Source organism: Apostichopus japonicus, chromosome 22, assembly GCF_037975245.1.
Source record: "Apostichopus japonicus isolate 1M-3 chromosome 22, ASM3797524v1, whole genome shotgun sequence".
In the NCBI taxonomy this organism is placed as follows: domain Eukaryota; kingdom Metazoa; phylum Echinodermata; class Holothuroidea; order Aspidochirotida; family Stichopodidae; genus Apostichopus; species Apostichopus japonicus.
Genome location: NC_092582.1, coordinates 18,995,937 through 19,012,732, shown reverse-complemented (window position 1 = coordinate 19,012,732; position 16,796 = coordinate 18,995,937). Strand labels below are relative to the sequence as shown.

At 38.3% G+C, this 16,796-nt stretch overlaps 1 protein-coding gene across 2 annotated transcripts in view; it reads left to right on the top strand.

Moving 5' to 3' along the window:
- The window catches only part of LOC139963507 (uncharacterized), a 112,364-nt gene that overhangs the window by 25,284 nt on the left and 70,284 nt on the right, over nucleotides 1–16,796 (top strand). For both annotated transcript variants that reach the window (XM_071964332.1, XM_071964331.1), the window contains 16 exons: nucleotides 48–112; nucleotides 782–877; nucleotides 1,569–1,657; nucleotides 2,220–2,274; nucleotides 3,388–3,689; nucleotides 4,058–4,188; nucleotides 5,049–5,115; nucleotides 5,621–5,703; nucleotides 6,506–6,660; nucleotides 8,525–8,599; nucleotides 8,910–9,011; nucleotides 10,558–10,662; nucleotides 11,794–11,921; nucleotides 13,869–13,907; nucleotides 15,355–15,522; nucleotides 16,189–16,333. In XM_071964332.1, coding sequence (XP_071820433.1) covers nucleotides 48–112; nucleotides 782–877; nucleotides 1,569–1,657; nucleotides 2,220–2,274; nucleotides 3,388–3,689; nucleotides 4,058–4,188; nucleotides 5,049–5,115; nucleotides 5,621–5,703; nucleotides 6,506–6,660; nucleotides 8,525–8,599; nucleotides 8,910–9,011; nucleotides 10,558–10,662; nucleotides 11,794–11,921; nucleotides 13,869–13,907; nucleotides 15,355–15,522; nucleotides 16,189–16,333 — 1,805 coding nt within the window. The remainder of the gene's footprint in view (nucleotides 1–47; nucleotides 113–781; nucleotides 878–1,568; nucleotides 1,658–2,219; nucleotides 2,275–3,387; nucleotides 3,690–4,057; nucleotides 4,189–5,048; nucleotides 5,116–5,620; nucleotides 5,704–6,505; nucleotides 6,661–8,524; nucleotides 8,600–8,909; nucleotides 9,012–10,557; nucleotides 10,663–11,793; nucleotides 11,922–13,868; nucleotides 13,908–15,354; nucleotides 15,523–16,188; nucleotides 16,334–16,796) is intronic.

Here is a 16,796-nt window from a genome sequence, read left to right as displayed (position 1 = left end):
TATTACGACTTTGTTGAATAACTCACCTTTCATTGTTCCTTCCACAGGTCGAATGGTACCCCCTTCAGCTCCTACACCGACCAAGACCTCTCAAGGAGACCATAATTATGGGGTATTTTCATCGGAATCATTCAAATTTTTTTCTTTTTTTCACATTTGAGTGAAAATTAGGTGGAGTACAATAGCCCAAGTTTCAATGGGCACAAACACAGGTCTTCCTGTTAATTTCTAACACTGTGTTTAAAGAACAATAAAACCATAACTAATAATAATCCAGGAATAGATGAATCCATATGAACCAGCACTAGATTTGAGCCGACTTTCGTTGTCAGTATGAGAGATTGCTTCACTGATATCTTACAGGCTTCTACTAGACTAGAATTAATAATACTGAAGAAAAACCCCAAATGACCATTTGACCATCTCAGTAAGTACCAATGGCACTGTGTTTGGGACACCAAAAAGCATTGCCAAATTCTGTGACTACTTAGGTTAATTGTTTATAGATAGGTTAATTGTTTTAGGTTGGTTATTTTTTAATTCTTCTGAAAAAATGAAGATACAGACGAAAACAGCTTATGTACCACGTCTGTATATTATTTTTTAATTTAAAAAAAAATAGATCATAATAATTCCTTCTGTGAGCCATGCAAGTATCATTTTAGTCAGTTTGTTTATCATTTTGAAGATATTTTATGTTAATTTTAAATTGGTACTGGTCAGTCTATCAGTCCCTCCTACAAGTTACAATAATTATTCATTGTGTTTTCTTTATTCATAGAGAGAGCCTCCTCTTTGTTGCTGTAAGCTTGTTCAGAATAAACCAATCACTGCGATTGCAAACATATGTGAAGCCTTGGAGATTGTCAATGGGAAGGTAGGCACTGCTTGGTTGGTTTGTTATCTTGAAATATTGGATGGGAGACTGTTTAGGACAATCCCAACAGGTTTCTTCTGTTAAACCGTAAAAGAAAAACCCATTGAAGAGAGTTGCTAAACTGCTATATAATGTTACAAAACTCCAATACTCTTGCCTTTTGTCATCAACCAGTATATGCTTTCAGTTGTATCACACAATATAATAATAATAGTAATAATAATAATGAAATCAATAAAGCAATAATGTCATCAATGTAATATACATATATATAGGATATTTATATACATATATATATATACATATATATATATATACGTGAATACATATATACATACATGCATATATATACATGCATCTATACGTACATACATAGATATATATATATACACACATGCATAAACACACAGTGGATTCCCCTGTATCTGTTGGTAGTCTTAATGGTGACAATACATTCATTACGAGAATGTTGTGTAATAATATGCGATGTCATATAATAATTCACAGACAATTTCTGCTGTCTCTTACAATTGGACTACCCTCAATTACTATAGTATAACAAGTGTTGTCTCAATTGATTCAGCATTAGTGTTGTACAGGCAGGGCTATACTATAAAATGAAGTCCCTGTATGTTATGTGTCTACCTGGCAACATTAATCTAATAGTTTACCGTTCACATTCCTTCATCAGGTCGCCACCTGTTCCTGTAAAGTTGACGAGCAGAAGGTGATGAGACCGTCTAGTCGAATCCCGTTCCGCGGCTACTGCTCTCGACACAGGTAGAGAATGCTCACTCTTTTGTCTACAGTCTCTGCCCAAATGCTGCTTTTTGAATATTTTTTACTAAAATTGCAAGATTAAGAAATTATTATAGTTCCCTTTTGGGGGTTTTAATATTAAGAAAGTTCCACCTGTGCATAAGTTATCTTATAGGAAAACTTTAGCTCAGGTGAGCATGGAACATTACATCTCTTTGCTGGAAAGGATTCCTTCAATCTATTTTTATTTTGTTAGTTGGACATGAAATGGTCTACTAGAGAATGAGAGCTTGTTGTAGTTTGTATTAATATTAATTACTTCAGTTTTGTTATCAGGTGATAGAGACATGAGATAAAATACCTCAGTATTATGGATTATAAAAAATACATAAACAAACAAGAGAGAGATACTAGAGACCCTGGCATGTTATTTGGACCCAATTTCTCACTTTAAGACACTTGTAGTCATTTTATGAAAAGTTATCCTGCTTGTGTTATATCTCGTTGATAATGTACATCGATAAAGATGAATAGATGATCAATCTCCCGCATGCATGTAAAGATGTTGCCTTTTCTCTCACAGGAAGAAGATGATGCAACACCACTGCTGCCCTGGATGCGGATGTTTCTGCTCTACGGTAAGCAAAATGGTCGCCTTGTTTTTTTGAAAAGACGAGAAGCAAACCTTAACCTCCATCATTGGTCCATGTGATAAAAATGTCCATGAGATAAAAATGGTCCATGGTCCACAAAAATGGTCCATGGTCCACAAAAATGGTCCTTAACCTCCATCATTGGTCCATGAGATAAAAATGTCATGAACTACTTCCGCTAACAGCTAAGAAGAATCTTATTCCATTTTAGAGATATCGCAAATGTTACACACAAGGCTGAAGACTTGATCAAGTTTAAACATGATGTCATTGAACCACACATGCTTCAATTTGTGATATTTTTGCCTTTATTTATTACAATGTTTATTTTCTGTAATTGAGATGAGTTTTCACCAATGCTGAATCTAAAGTATTGAAGCTCTTATAACAAGACCTAATGATGTCATTTGGTTTCATTGTCAATGCTGTTAGCATTCTACCTTGAAAATATAAAAAGAAAATCAAAGGGAGTTTAAAGAGTTCCATCACAAAGAACTCCGTCTTGTCAGCTAAAGACAATGGTTGGATTTGTCTCCCATATCACGAAAGTGGACAGCCAACTTTCAACAAAGCGTGTATATAGTGACTTTGTTCGACTTTCCAAAATTTGTCACTTCACATATCATCCTATCCCCTTCCCCGCCCCTCAATAGCCCCTTTCTCTAAATGTATTTCCTGATAATAACGGACAATTTGGTTAAGGTGCTGTCCACGTTTGTTCCGAAAACCAAAAGTATTCATTTATATTTTGTCATATGGATACAAATTATTAATTTCGTTTTTCTGATTCACTAAAAGTCTTACAATGTTACCATTGGTCAGCTTAAAGGTGCAGTGTAGGGTTCATCTTTTAATCTTTTAAATTATAGAGCACTTTTCAAGGAGTTCTTGATGTATCTTCTGTACATAACCATGGCTTTGGTGATTCTATTTTTTCTTTGAAGAAAATTGTCATTTAGCCTTTGAAGAAGATCCTGCTAGGATCGAAACGTCAGGCCAACTTACTTTTACACATTCTCCTACACAGGCTCTCTAGTGGATAAGCAGTTTGCTAACAGTGTTATTTTATTTTTATTTATTTTTATATTTTCTTACCAGGGTCTGTCAATGGTGTGCACAATAGACGGACTGGAACACTACTTCCACAAGGAATGCATCAGGGAGATCGACCAAGCCCTCTACTGCCCTCACTGCGGAGAAGACGCCAAGCTGGCGAAAGAAGTCACGTTGCCAGATCTGCCTAACCCGATAAAGCTAAACATTCTTCCAGAATCCGTCTTGCTGAGTCACGAGAGGATCCGTCTACCGAAGGCTTTCCTCTCCTCTCTGACCGGGCTGAAAGGGCTGGAGCTCAGGGAAGCCCTGGAGAGTCATCGAGAGAAGACGGTGTACACGCCAAAGTACGTTTGAATTTCTTAGATCATTCTGACACGTTCTGCGTCATTCTTGTTACTTTAGGTACTCTGTGAGCTGTGTATTTGTTTTTGCATATTCTATATTGTATTCTATCTATAATAAATAGTATTTTGTATGCATTTTGCTGTGAGAATTTGTGAATGGAAAAAAAACGTTGACTTAATTTCAAAAAAATTGTGAGCAATTGAGATATTGTTTCCATGAAAAAAACAACTGATCACTGGACATGATGAAAAAAGTGCTAACTAATGACCAAAACTCTTTCATGGCCAAAAATGGCAGCCCAAAAAAATGGTAAAAAGAGCATCTTTAATAAATTTACTCAATTTTCTTTTTTTCATTTTATTGTCAGAGCTAAGATGATGGGCAAAAGTTCTACCTTGCCAGGCCGGGGGGACTCTCCTGTGATGCCTGAAACCCCTCCTCATCAAGAGGAGGGTATCTTCCAACTTCAACTTAAGACAGGGAAGACGATTACATCTGGTAGGTCCCAGATCCACTGAGGGTTGTCAAATTCCTGCAGGAGACATAACTTCTTGGAAGATACAATTTTAATGTCGCAAAGATTTACTAGCATTTGTACCTACTTAACAAGCAACTAACGTTTGGATACTTGTGGAGATATATTTTGGATATATTGGTTTTATGAGTATTATTTTTCTCCCAGTTTTTATTAATTAAGTAGAGAGTTTAACATAGGATGCGAGTGTTTGACGATCATTGTTATTGCCTCCAAATATGCTAGAAAGTCAGAAAATGGTCACCCATGCTCAAAGTCCAACAAGCCTTTCATTGCCACTTTAGAAGTAGTAGTTACTCACAGTTGAGATATTTAAACAGTCTCTATTTTATTCCATATACTTTTATTATATATTAATAATTCTCAATCATTAGGGATATTTAAAGGTCCCTTCCTTTATTATACATAAATTTATGATATTTTTAATAATTATCAATCTCTAGGGGTAATTTTTAAAATCAGATCCTTCAGGAAAATCATTTTTGAAAGCTTCTAGCAACTATTAAGCGTGATAAACTTTGCGTCCAATAACTTGATGATCTTTAAGAAGTTAGGTCCAGGAAGAAGAATATTGAATGCCCCGGTTAACTCTTGAGACTTCATGGAAGAGGTCGAGTAAGGTTTTTTAGTTTTGTATATCCAAGGGTTGAGCTACTTTTGATAGATCAATAAATGAGATAGATTTGTCAGTTTTTTTATTATGACATTGATACCGATTTTATTTAGAAAACAAAGATAAAGAATCTTCTTTCGGAAAGTCTGTGGTTATAGTTTTGATCTACAGATCTGTAAAAATGTTCTGATCACAAATACTTTTCTCTAGGTATGCTACCTCAAGGTCCGAGCCGGGAATCGCTGGAAATGGCCATGAAGTTCATGGATCCGGAGAAGTAAGTACTTTCGTTATGAAATCATAAATACATTCAGGAGTTTGTTTCAAGTCCTTTTGAGTTGTTAATTTATCTTTACCTGTTGTTTTTTTTATCCTATAGTGAACTTTTGAACTATTGTTGCTTCTATTAAACTATTGAATTGAACTATTGAACTATTGTTGCTTCTATTTGAAAATAGTTTGGTCTTGAGAAGGAAATCACTATTGTAAACATTCAAGATTTACCTGCACTGAGACACTTTGTGTTAGAAAGGACATGTCCCAGTAGATTTTGTTGTTGTTAGGTTTTCCTATGCAGCTTTTAGAAGAGAAAATGGAAACATGAGCTACCAGCTACAGTGATGCTAAGTGTTAAACTTGAACAATTTTATATAAAATATATTTTCAGTCAAAAATATGTTGGGGGGGGGAAGACCAATGGTTATGGAGTGTGTCATACCTCATCCATTCCACCTATGTTATCCTATCTGGAATTTTTTTGTTCTCTCTTTCTTGCATCTCAGCCCTAGACGGTTACGGTTTGCACCAAAGAATTTATACATGGCTTCTTCCCTAGGAGAGATTGAGAAAGTCTTACAGATGTTAGGTAAGCAGTTTGCAGAATAAGCCAATTGGGGGAGTAAGTAACCTGGAGGTACAAGCTATTAAACCAGTTGTCAAGTACATTACATTTATATAGGATAACTTGAACTGTATAACACTTACACAGGTAGGGTATACAAATATGGTTCATCAAATGCATTTCCACCTTTCACCGGACTACCCCAATCTGGAAAAAATAGAAAGGATAGAAAAGATATACAAATTTTCAAATTCTACTTCAGTCCAAAGAAGTCATGATCTCATATATCAAGAGAGACCTTCTCCAGTCAAACACAACCGAATAATTCCCTTCATACGCCGTCGTTTAAGTGAAAAGTGCGACGAATGGCCGGGTTGGATGTTAATGAGACTTTGCCAGGGACTTTGAGTTAGGAATAGATCAAGCTTGCAATATCTGGAGGACTATTCCCTTCAGAATGCATGAGTGCGCAGCATCATTGTCACGCTCTAGTTATCAACAGTGCCTCAACTGCAGACTATTAGGCATTAAAGCTACCAGCAGCAGGAACCGTTCATATTTGCTGTGGCTTATGCCTTTTTGAGATCACCTGCTGAAGTACTTTTTTTCTTTATAAAAATATCTTTCTGTTGTGATGTAATGGTGTAAAATTTGTCATCTTGTCTACAGTGTGACATTAAATATTATTTTATAAAATTATATAATTATATTAAACATTGCAATGACCCACTAAGCTTGGTTGGCCCCTTTTTTTTTTTTTTAAGCTACAAGTCTCTTTCTGTAGTAAGCAATAGTGCCATGATTGTTTTTTTTTTATCCTTCTCAGGAGAAGGATTTGACCCTAACTATCATTTTCCCTCTCACAATCGTGAGACTCCTGTCCATGCTGCCGCGGCCAAAGGTCACCTGGATATCGTCTGCATGTTAGTCCAGGCCGGCGCTAATATAGACGCTGAAGACGAGGATCACAGGACTCCACTGGTAAGGACCTCGTCTCGCAGAGTAGTGAGGTTTAAAGGAAAACTTTTACTACTTTTAAAATCAGTGGAATCAATTCAATTACACGTAGTCTGTTAATTTCTATATCTTGAGGAATGACATGCTTGTTTGTTTGGCAAAAGGTTGTAGCCTGGGCTTTAAAGAAGGGGTCAAATGTCACCACTATCTATGAAATATGGAACAACTTTTTGAGCGGATGTTTGATAAAATTTGTGCTGCTGTTAGATATGAAACTCCCCCTACAAATAATAGACTTCTGGTCTGGTTTCAATATCTCATAAAAATGGAGTAAATGTGGAAACTATTGAAGTCAAAATTCAATTTGCTTTATGCACATGGTAAATGCTAATGAACCAAAGTGTTAAAAATCAATCAATAGGTTGTTTCTCTCTCATTAGCCTCCACTTGGCCCTAAAAAATCTGGGTGGATGTCTCACTAGCGCGTGAAAGTGCTCGCAAGCTGCGAACATGCCCGATGAACTTGCATACCAACGCTCTCGGTGACTGACTAGCTCACGGTTCTGAAAAAAATGCTTCAGAAAGCACAAATTAAGGTGCTGGTAAAACAGTTAACTTGACTTGGAACTTTTGAAAACGTGTCGTGTATGTATCATCGTCCATTGTGAGCTGCAGTCTTTGACAGTAACTTCTCAAGTTTCGCACAACTAGAGAGAGGTGGACCGATATGACAGTGCCCTCTATTAATTTTTGCAATCTGCTTATCTAGTAATAGCGGTTAGGTTTGGTAAACTTGTTGAGCAAACGTCTAAAGCTGCATCGACATCGAAACAGACTCAACTAGTATTGCACGTGCAAGTAAGAGATGTTTTATATGATGACCAACTCGCGCTGAAGTGAAATGCAAAAAAATCCAATATGTATTGTGAAACTTTTAGAGTGCCGTCCATTCCAAAAAGGTACCAAAGTGATTGTAAGATTAGCCCCCAACTCATTGTTTGCTTGTTAGTTATGAACTGGCACCTGTAGAAATGATATCGATAGCCGTCCAACAAATCATCAAGAAATGTCGTCAGAATTCCTTCCTTTGTTTCCTTTTCACCCTGATTGGAGAGAGATATGCCGCAGAAAAGATGCTGAAAAGAATCCTGAATGCCAGACTAAGACTCAGATATTTATGTGAAGCTGTACTTTCCCGTACAATTGGAAAGCAAGTTTTGAAAGCAAAGATGATACCATTTTCTCATAAAAGTGTCTTGATGTACAAAATAGATCCCATATAGATTTGAAATCAGACACATGAATATTAGCGCTATAAAAATGTTATCAAAGTTTCAGTGCTTTTTGTGGGACTTTTTTTGTTTTTTATTACTTTTCCCATTTTTGTCCCACCCTGTGTTCATCCATGTTAGATGAAGTTACTTTGTTTGAGTTGGTCAACATAATGCTTTAATTTTCACATCAAAGAGAGAGCTGACTTTGCAGCTATCTTCACATTGGTACCCATACGTGATCCGTTTCATGATTGGATTCCACACAGAGAATTCTCCGGAGCCTAAACTTCCCAGACTCATAATATTTTTTTTTACTTTCATCGAGGGTAGCATATGCGTTTCATGATGCCCTAATGGGTCTTGAAAGGTGGCCTCTGGCCAATTAAATGGACATTGTGTCTATTTCTTTGTTTTCTCTTTCCACCTTTGGTAAAAGAAGTTAATTGCATTGTGCATGAAAGACTTATCATAGATTGGTAGCTCACCTGCTGTATACATTGCTATTAGAGGTCTGTCTGGTGTGATTTTACATCACGTCACTTAAAATGAGCGAACGAACTCCAGTTTGTCGGAGCTGATGATAATGTTTTTTCTCTCCTTTTTTTCGTTTACAGCATTTGGCTGTAGACAAGGAACAGTTTGAGTGTGTAAAGTTCCTTTGCCGTCATGGTGCGAGACCAGATCACAAGGTAAAAATCAGTTAGATTTATTGCATGGCAACAGCCCAGATGCTTGAAAGAAATCTGAGCTTGAGCTTTGTTTTTTCCCTCTTTTTTTGGGGGTGGGGGGGGGGTCGTTGTGTCAAAAGCAAATGTTTTGTTTGACACGATTGCCTAAAAAGAAGATTCCATCTCCTGTATCAGGGTCTGATTAAAATACTTTATATATTTTTACCATTCTGTAGTTAGTCATTTGATTTTGTTGTTATTGTTGTTGTTGTAATCTTGTGGTATAATATGTTGATTTTCTGAACACTGATTTGTGACATTTTGACCCCAGGATGACGATGGTACCGCAGTGGTTCACATAGCAACCATGAAGGGCAACAGAGAGATACTGACCTACCTGCTGAAATTAAAGAGAGTACAGATAGATGCCCAGGTTAGTAAACTTTCATATAAAAGGTTTGTTTGACTAAGGCAGAGGTGGACACAAAACTTATCTTGTGGGCCACTGTGAAATTTCGTCTCCAATCTGCGGGCTTCGGCACCTAAGATTGTTCCTACCCTAATGACAAAAAAATGGGAGATATTGCTTGATATGGGAAATAAATGTTGTGCATGCACATGTCCATCTGTCTTGTTCAGGCTTTTCTCGCCAGAATCATAGGGTTTTCCAATCTTCCCGTCAGCATCAGAATATCTGGGCACAAGTTTTACATTGCTCACCTGTGGTCTAGGGTTTTCCAATTATTTCATTCGGCTTGCAGCGTATCACCTGAAGTGGAGGCTATCATCTGTTGCACGAAATTACACTCACTTTCCATAAGGTCACCATATAGAATGCTCTGAGCCCAGGCCACATGTAGAGTGCCCTGAGCCCAGGCCACATGTAAAATGCCCTGATCCTAGGCCACATGTAGAGTGCCCTGAGCCTAGGCCACATGTAGAATGCTCTGAGCCTAGGCCACATGTAGAATGCTCTGAGCCTAGGCCACATGAAGTGTGCCCTTAGCCTAGGCCACATGTAGCATGCCCTGAGCCTAGGCCACATGTAGAATGCTCTGAGCCTAGGCCACATGTAGAATGCTCTGAGCCTAGGCCACATGAAGTGTGCCTTAGCCTAGGCCACATGTAGAATGCCCTGAGCCTAGGCCACATGTAGAATGCCCTGAGCCTAGGCCACATGTAGAATGCCCTGAGCCTAGGCCACATGTAGAGTGCCCTGAGCCTAGGCCACAGGTAGAATGCCCTGAGCCTAGGCCACCTGTAGAATGCTTTGAGCCTAGGCCACATGAAGTGTGCCCTTAGCCTAGGCCACATGTAGAATGCCCTGAGCCTAGGCCACATGTAGAGTGCCCTGAGCCTAGGCCACATGTAGAATGCCCTGAGCCAGGGCCACATGTAGAGTGCCCTGAGCCTAGGCCACATGTAGAATGCCCTGAGCCAGGGCCACATGTAGAATGCTCTTAGCCTAGGCTACATGAAGTGTGCCCTTAGCCTAGGCCACATGTAGAATGCTCTGAGCCTAGGCCACATGAAGATTGCCCTGAGCCTAGGCTACATATAGATTGCCCTGAGCCTAGGCCTTCAAGATGATAAAAGCAGATGTAGCACTATTAATAAATAAATGAAATGCTTCTCTAAGATGACAAGAAATGAAACTTAACTGGGAGCTACATATCCTTCTCCAACATTAACATGTTTTTTAGCTTAAATGTTCAGTTGAGTTTTATAAGATGAAATGCAATGATTGGTTATTCGAATATGACAGTCATAATTTCAGCCTAGAATCTTGTTATTTATGGCATAAGTTTGATGGACAGTGAACAATTTCATATAAATAGAATTCAGTCCATCAAATTGCATTAATATTGCCACATTTGATTTGTTTGTTAAAGTTGTTAAATCTCATTAGTCAAGGAATCATTACCCAACAAATGGAACCTTTACTATTTCTTTGCCTTGCTTCTCGTTCGGAATTATAGGATAACGGAGGATGGACGCCCATCATCTGGGCTGCTGATAACAAGAACAATGACATGGTGTCCTTTCTCCTAAGCTATGGAGCAGACCCTACCCTAAGAGACAAGGTGAGAAGACACTACTACTATATGAACAGAGCTGTAACTGTGCTATATTAACAGTGTTATAAAGAGTGTGCTGTGAAACAGGTCTAAACAACAGCATTGTTGTAACAGAGCTAGCCAATAGTGTTACATTGACAGTGTTATGAAGAGTGTGCTGTGAAACAGGTCTAAACAACAGCATTGTTGTAACAGAGCTAGCCAATAGTGTTACATTGACAGTGTTATGAAGAGTGTGCTGTGAAACAGGTCTAAACAACAGCATTGTTGTAACAGAGCTAGCCAATAGTGTTACATTGACAGTGTTATGAAGAGTGGGCTGTGAAACAGGTCTAAACAACAGCATTGTTGTAACAGAGCTAGCCAATAGTGTTACATTGACAGTGTTATGAAGAGTGTGCTGTGAAACAGGTCTAAACAACAGCATTGTTGTAACAGAGCTAGCCAATAGTGTTACATTGACAGTGTTATGAAGAGTGTGCTGTGAAACAGGTCTAAACAACAGCATTGTTGTAACAGAGCTAGCCAATAGTGCTATATTGACAGTGTTATAAAGAGTGTGCTGTGAAACAGGTCTAAACAACAGCATTGTTTGTAACAGAGCTAGCCAATAGTGTTACATTGACAGTGTTATGAAGAGTGTGCTGTGAAACAGGTCTAAACAACAGCATTGTTGTAACAGAGCTAGCCAATAGTGTTACATTGACAGTGTTATGAAGAGTGTGCTGTGAAACAGGTCTAAACAACAGCATTGTTGTAACAGAGCTAGCCAATAGTGTTACATTGACAGTGTTATGAAGAGTGTGCTATTTAACGGTTCTAACCTACAGCGTTACAGTAACAGTGCTAGCCAGTAGTGTTTCATATACAGTGTTATGAAGAGTGTGCTATTAAACGGTTCTTAACAACAGCGTTGTTGTTAGAGTGCTAGCAGTAGTGTAACATTGACAGTGTTATGAAGAGTGTGCTATTTAACGGTTCTAACCTACAGCATTATAGTAACAGTGCTATCCAATAGTATTACCTTGCCAAGTGTTATCGACAGAAATTCATTACCGGTACTGACAACAACAAGAAACGTGTGTTCTCTTTTCATAAAGTATCGTTCCACCTTGCTCCTTCTACTCAAATCCACAGGAACAGAACATTGCACTGCACTGGGCAGCGTACTCTGGTAGCCAGAAGGTGATGGAGGAAATTATGAACCACGATACATTCCAAGAGAGCATTGTGAACACGGTCAACATACACGGAGACTCACCTCTGTAAGTCTTCACGCATTATGATTATCATTATTATTACTACTATGTATTTGATAGAGCGCTCTACAAAAGATCACAGCATGCTCATAACAGCATTGTATGTGATAGGGGGTTTTCCGTTTCGGGATTTTATCTTTACAGTTATTATACAGTTACAGCTTTACTATACAGTATACAGCTTTATTATACAGTTAGTATGCATGTAACATTAAGATCTTGGTGACATTTTTGGGTTTTTTTTTTTTTTGTGGGCATGAGGGTTAAAAGACACCATGATATCAGAAATGACAAATAAATGTAGTTAACTAGTCTCTGTATCAATTCTTCTGGGTAGCGTTGACCTCGACCTTGGGCACTCGTTTTTTTTTTGTTTTTTTTTTCCCTTTGCACAGTGCTCACTGCATTTCCTCTTAATCTTGGTATATTGAAGCAACAGCATGCAGCTCCTGGGGTAGTGACTGATATGTCCTCACAAGGCTCTGTGTAAATTATGCACAAGCCTTGACCCATTAGTCCTGTCGTTCATGTCACAGAATTGAAAGTGATTGCATCAACATCCTAATATGACGTCAGTTAACGTCGGCAGTCGGAAATATTCCACACGACCAAATGACGAATCGTTCTGAATGCCTTTCCTCCACCCCCACCAAGACATTGCCATAGAAATGAGATTAATCCATGATTAACTGCTGTATGGCAAAAAGTCCTCCTTTTTTGACTTGCACATTTCAAACTGACTAAATTTGCTGTGTTATTTCTTTGGATTGTGTGACTCAGAATGACACACAATCTTCAAGTAAGTTAATGATTTACCTTTGGTAATTACAATGGTATGGATTTCATATTTGTCACCCACCTCTGCAAGGTTCATTTCAAGTATCTATTCTCCACGTGAAGAACAGGTAATGTATTGTAAATAATCAGTAGAACGTGCGAAACGATTTGATGTTTGATTGGATGGAGACCATAAGTCACTGGTATGTGATTTTGTGTCACCGCAACAAGAACAACATGCAGGGTGAAGTTAAGGGTAAATTTGATGGCTGGATAGTGATCATGAAAGAAAATTATTATAGGTAGCCTCAGGGGATGGGTTGGGGGTGGCGGTGGGTTCGGATCGGGAGTGGTTGGAAAATTGAAGATTCACCCTGAAAATAAAAAAATACCAACAACAATAAAACAGAAAAACAAAGCAAAACTAACTCATGTCTGTGTGTTTGTGTCTGTCCGTGTGTCTGCAGGTTTCTGAGTGTCTGCATGTTGTGTCTGTCTGTATGCAAGTTTGTGTCTGTCTGCTTTCTTGCATGTCTGTGTCTGCATGTTTGTGTCTGTCTGCTTTCTTGCATGTTTGTGTCTGCATGCTTGTTTGTGTCTGTCTGTGTGTCTGCATGCTTGTATCTGTCTGCATGTTTGTGTCTGTCTCGGTGTCTGCATGGTTGCGTTTGTTTTGTATTCTGACCGAGGACTTGAACAAAAGAATTTCAGGTCCTCGGTTGTGATTTCTAAAGAATCACCACGTCCTCGGAAGAATTCTATTGTATGGGGTATTGTTAAGGTTGGGGTACGTGGATTTGAACAATGGAAAATACAATGGGGTCCTCGGTCTGAATGTAATACAAACATGCGTGTGTCTGTCTGTGTGTCTGCATGTTTGTGCATGCAGATATGATATCCTGGACAATGCCAACTGATTCAAATGAAAGAATCAAGCTTAATAAGCAGGATTACAACAAATTCATAGATAGTGTAGGGCCGCCTTAAGCTAAAGCATCATACGTTTCTGTTCAACGTTTCAAGCCTCGACACACATGGTCGAGTTTGAACGGTTGAATGACCTCGGATATCATTCACTTTTCAAATCTCGCTTGAAATATTACTCTGCTTTGTCTCATAAGTAACTTGTTCTTCTTCTTCTTTTCTTGTCGTTTTTTTCTCTGTCGTATCTAACAGGCACGTAGCAGCTCGAGAGAATAACTTGGGATGCGTCACGTAAGTTTCAACTCCTCCGTTTAAATGTCACACTTAATGCGATAGCCAGTAGGATGAGGGGGGGCAGTGCAAATAGTATTTCATGTGACACGCTCTGATAAAGATTTGCGCGAGTCAGTTTTAGATACGAAAGAAATCAGAGGTTCCTTTGCATTAGAGGTAATGAATATTACTTCCGATGTGCCATTAAGACCACAAAACTCGCTCATCTACAGTCAAACTCTCCCCCCCCCCCCCCTCATCTGTTGCCAACTCTAAATCTAATAAAAAAAGGAAATTGGCTTGACATTTTTTCTAGACTATGTGACAATAAAATCGCAGAGAAGTGTAGTTCTGTCGCCTCACTAGTCACGTTTCATTTCACGTAATGAAAGTGAGGATTGCATTTTTTGTTTACTTTTAAATTTACCTGATGCTGCTGTTAAATGTGTGATTGCTACTAGTATACGAATCATAATCTGGCAACCAATTGTTGTGAACGGAATGAAGTCGTTGCTCATCAGTTGACATTTTGTGGATCTTAGTTCGATCAATGACAGTGTTATTCGGAGTAGTTGTATGAATTTATGTTACAGTTCTAGAGCAAATATGAAGACTAGCTAGTGAGAGCATTCTCTTCCTGTCCTGTACTGCATCACTCAGGTTAGACTGCCAACCTTCAGTTAAAGGACTAATTGCAGAATTCCCACAGTCATGAAAAATATTGTGAAAATCAAGGAAATTTAAATCATTAATTTTCCAAGCCTGGAAAAGTCATGGAAAATGTAACAGTTCCACAAGGTATGGAAAAGAGTAAAAGTGCCACAAGTCATGGAAAAGGTAACAGTGCCACAAGTCATGGAAAACATAACAATTCCACAAGTCATGGAAAGAGTATAAGTGCCACCAGTCATGGAAAAGTGTCATGGAAAATGCAATAATCTTCTTTGAATTAGATACCCCACTAGTGGGTATCTAGCTATAAAACCCACTAGTGGGTCTTATAATTAGATACCCAATAGTGGGTATCTAGCAACATGTTTTATAATTAGATGCCCAGTAGTGGGTATCTAGCAATATGTTACATAATGAGATACCCACTAGTGGGTTTTATAATTAGATACTCAGTAGTGGGTATCTACCAATATGTTTCATAATTAGATACCCACTAGTGGGTTTTATAATTAGATACCCACTAGTGGTTATCTAGCAACATGTTATATAATTAGATGCCCAGTAGTGGGTATCTAGCAATATGTTTCGTAATGATATACCCACTAGTGGGTTTTATAGTTATATACTCAGTAGTGGGTATCTAGCAATATGTTTCATTATTAGATACCCACTAGTGGGTTATATAATTAGATATCCACTAGTGGGTATCTAGCAACATGTTGTATAATTAGATACCCACTAAGTTTAAAGTTGATCATCTAGTAATGCTGTTTGCTGTGTTTCTTGGTCATAGGCAATTATTAATGAAGAAAGCGAACGCAACGATATGTAACAAGGAGGGCGAGACACCCCTGGACTGCGCAGTCAATAAATCCGACGTCTGGATGGCCATGGAGGCCAATCTACGCATCAACATCTACGTGCAGAAGCGAAACCTAAGAACGGAGAGAATCCTCTCAAGGTGAGGGCGGATGAGGCCAGCAGACTCTCTAAGACTGATCTCAAGTGTGCAAAACTCTATAGACTTACCTAAAAAAAGCAGAAATTTGAATAGTAACAATTTTGTGAAGAAAACCAGGACATTTGTTCTGTGGCTTTTTCTTGTTGTGGCAAATTTGTATAATCGTTAAGTCCAGTGCTTCTTCCTCAAGTGGACTCAGTGGAGGGTAAGTGGATCGAGGGGGGTTAGGGGTCATGGGTGGTGGGTCTGCAAAGTTACAAGACAATGCAAGTTACAACTTTAACAGCTAGAAAACAAATTTTGAATCTGATTTTGTTGATATTAATTTTTGTATCAGTACCATATATCAGTATTGAGTTTTAAATTCAAGTATTATTTTAACTTCATAATGTTCTGAGAATCCTTAACTAAATGCCATGCAAAATGATTAAAGAGGAAGAACAACTACTCTTTGGGGGTGGGGAGTGGGGGGGGGAAGGGAGTAATTGAGTCATACTTTTGCCAACTTTTATCCTTTGTAATTCTTGGAGCTGGCATTAGTTTAGTATTTATGCTAAGTAAGGCAAAGTTTTGTCCTTTTGAATCTTTTTCATTCTCAGTCTGTTTCTCTCAGATACAGTTTTTAAGGTTCACTAATTTTTTTTTTTTGTTGTAATTGTTCTGCAGGGATATTTGTAGAGGTCGAGAGAATGTTCCCATTCCAGTCATCAATTCCATCGACGACCAACCCCTACCAAACTGTTTCCTCTACGTGGCAGACAATTGTGAAACATCACCATTGGACATTGATCGCAGTATTAAACCCATGCAGGTGAATACAACGTTTCCATGAAACACTTGTATACATGGAAGTGTTATATATTAATTTAAGCCTAACACTTGTTTACATGGGAGTGTTTTGTTTTAATTTAAGCCTAACACTGTGCCACTGGTTGACGATCTGTTACCAGGTTCCTCTTTGATCTTGACCACTGTGGAACGTTTCTGTACAGCTGAATATATTGGCTTTAAGGTTCCAAAAGAGTGTGTTTGTTTGTTTACAAACATGAGTAATATTGCTTTCTTGTGCATAAAATAATCCCACGCTTTCTCTACAACAGTTTTGATTGTTGTGCTATACTTTTTACAGGCTGGTAAGGAAAAAAAAAAACGGCCGATGTGTTGATTCCTTAGTGACAGCAATGATAGTGTGGTAATTGCTGGCCATGCATGGTGTTATGTCTAGGTAATTGCTGTAAGGGATGTAAGTATAATAAACACCAATTGGAATTTTT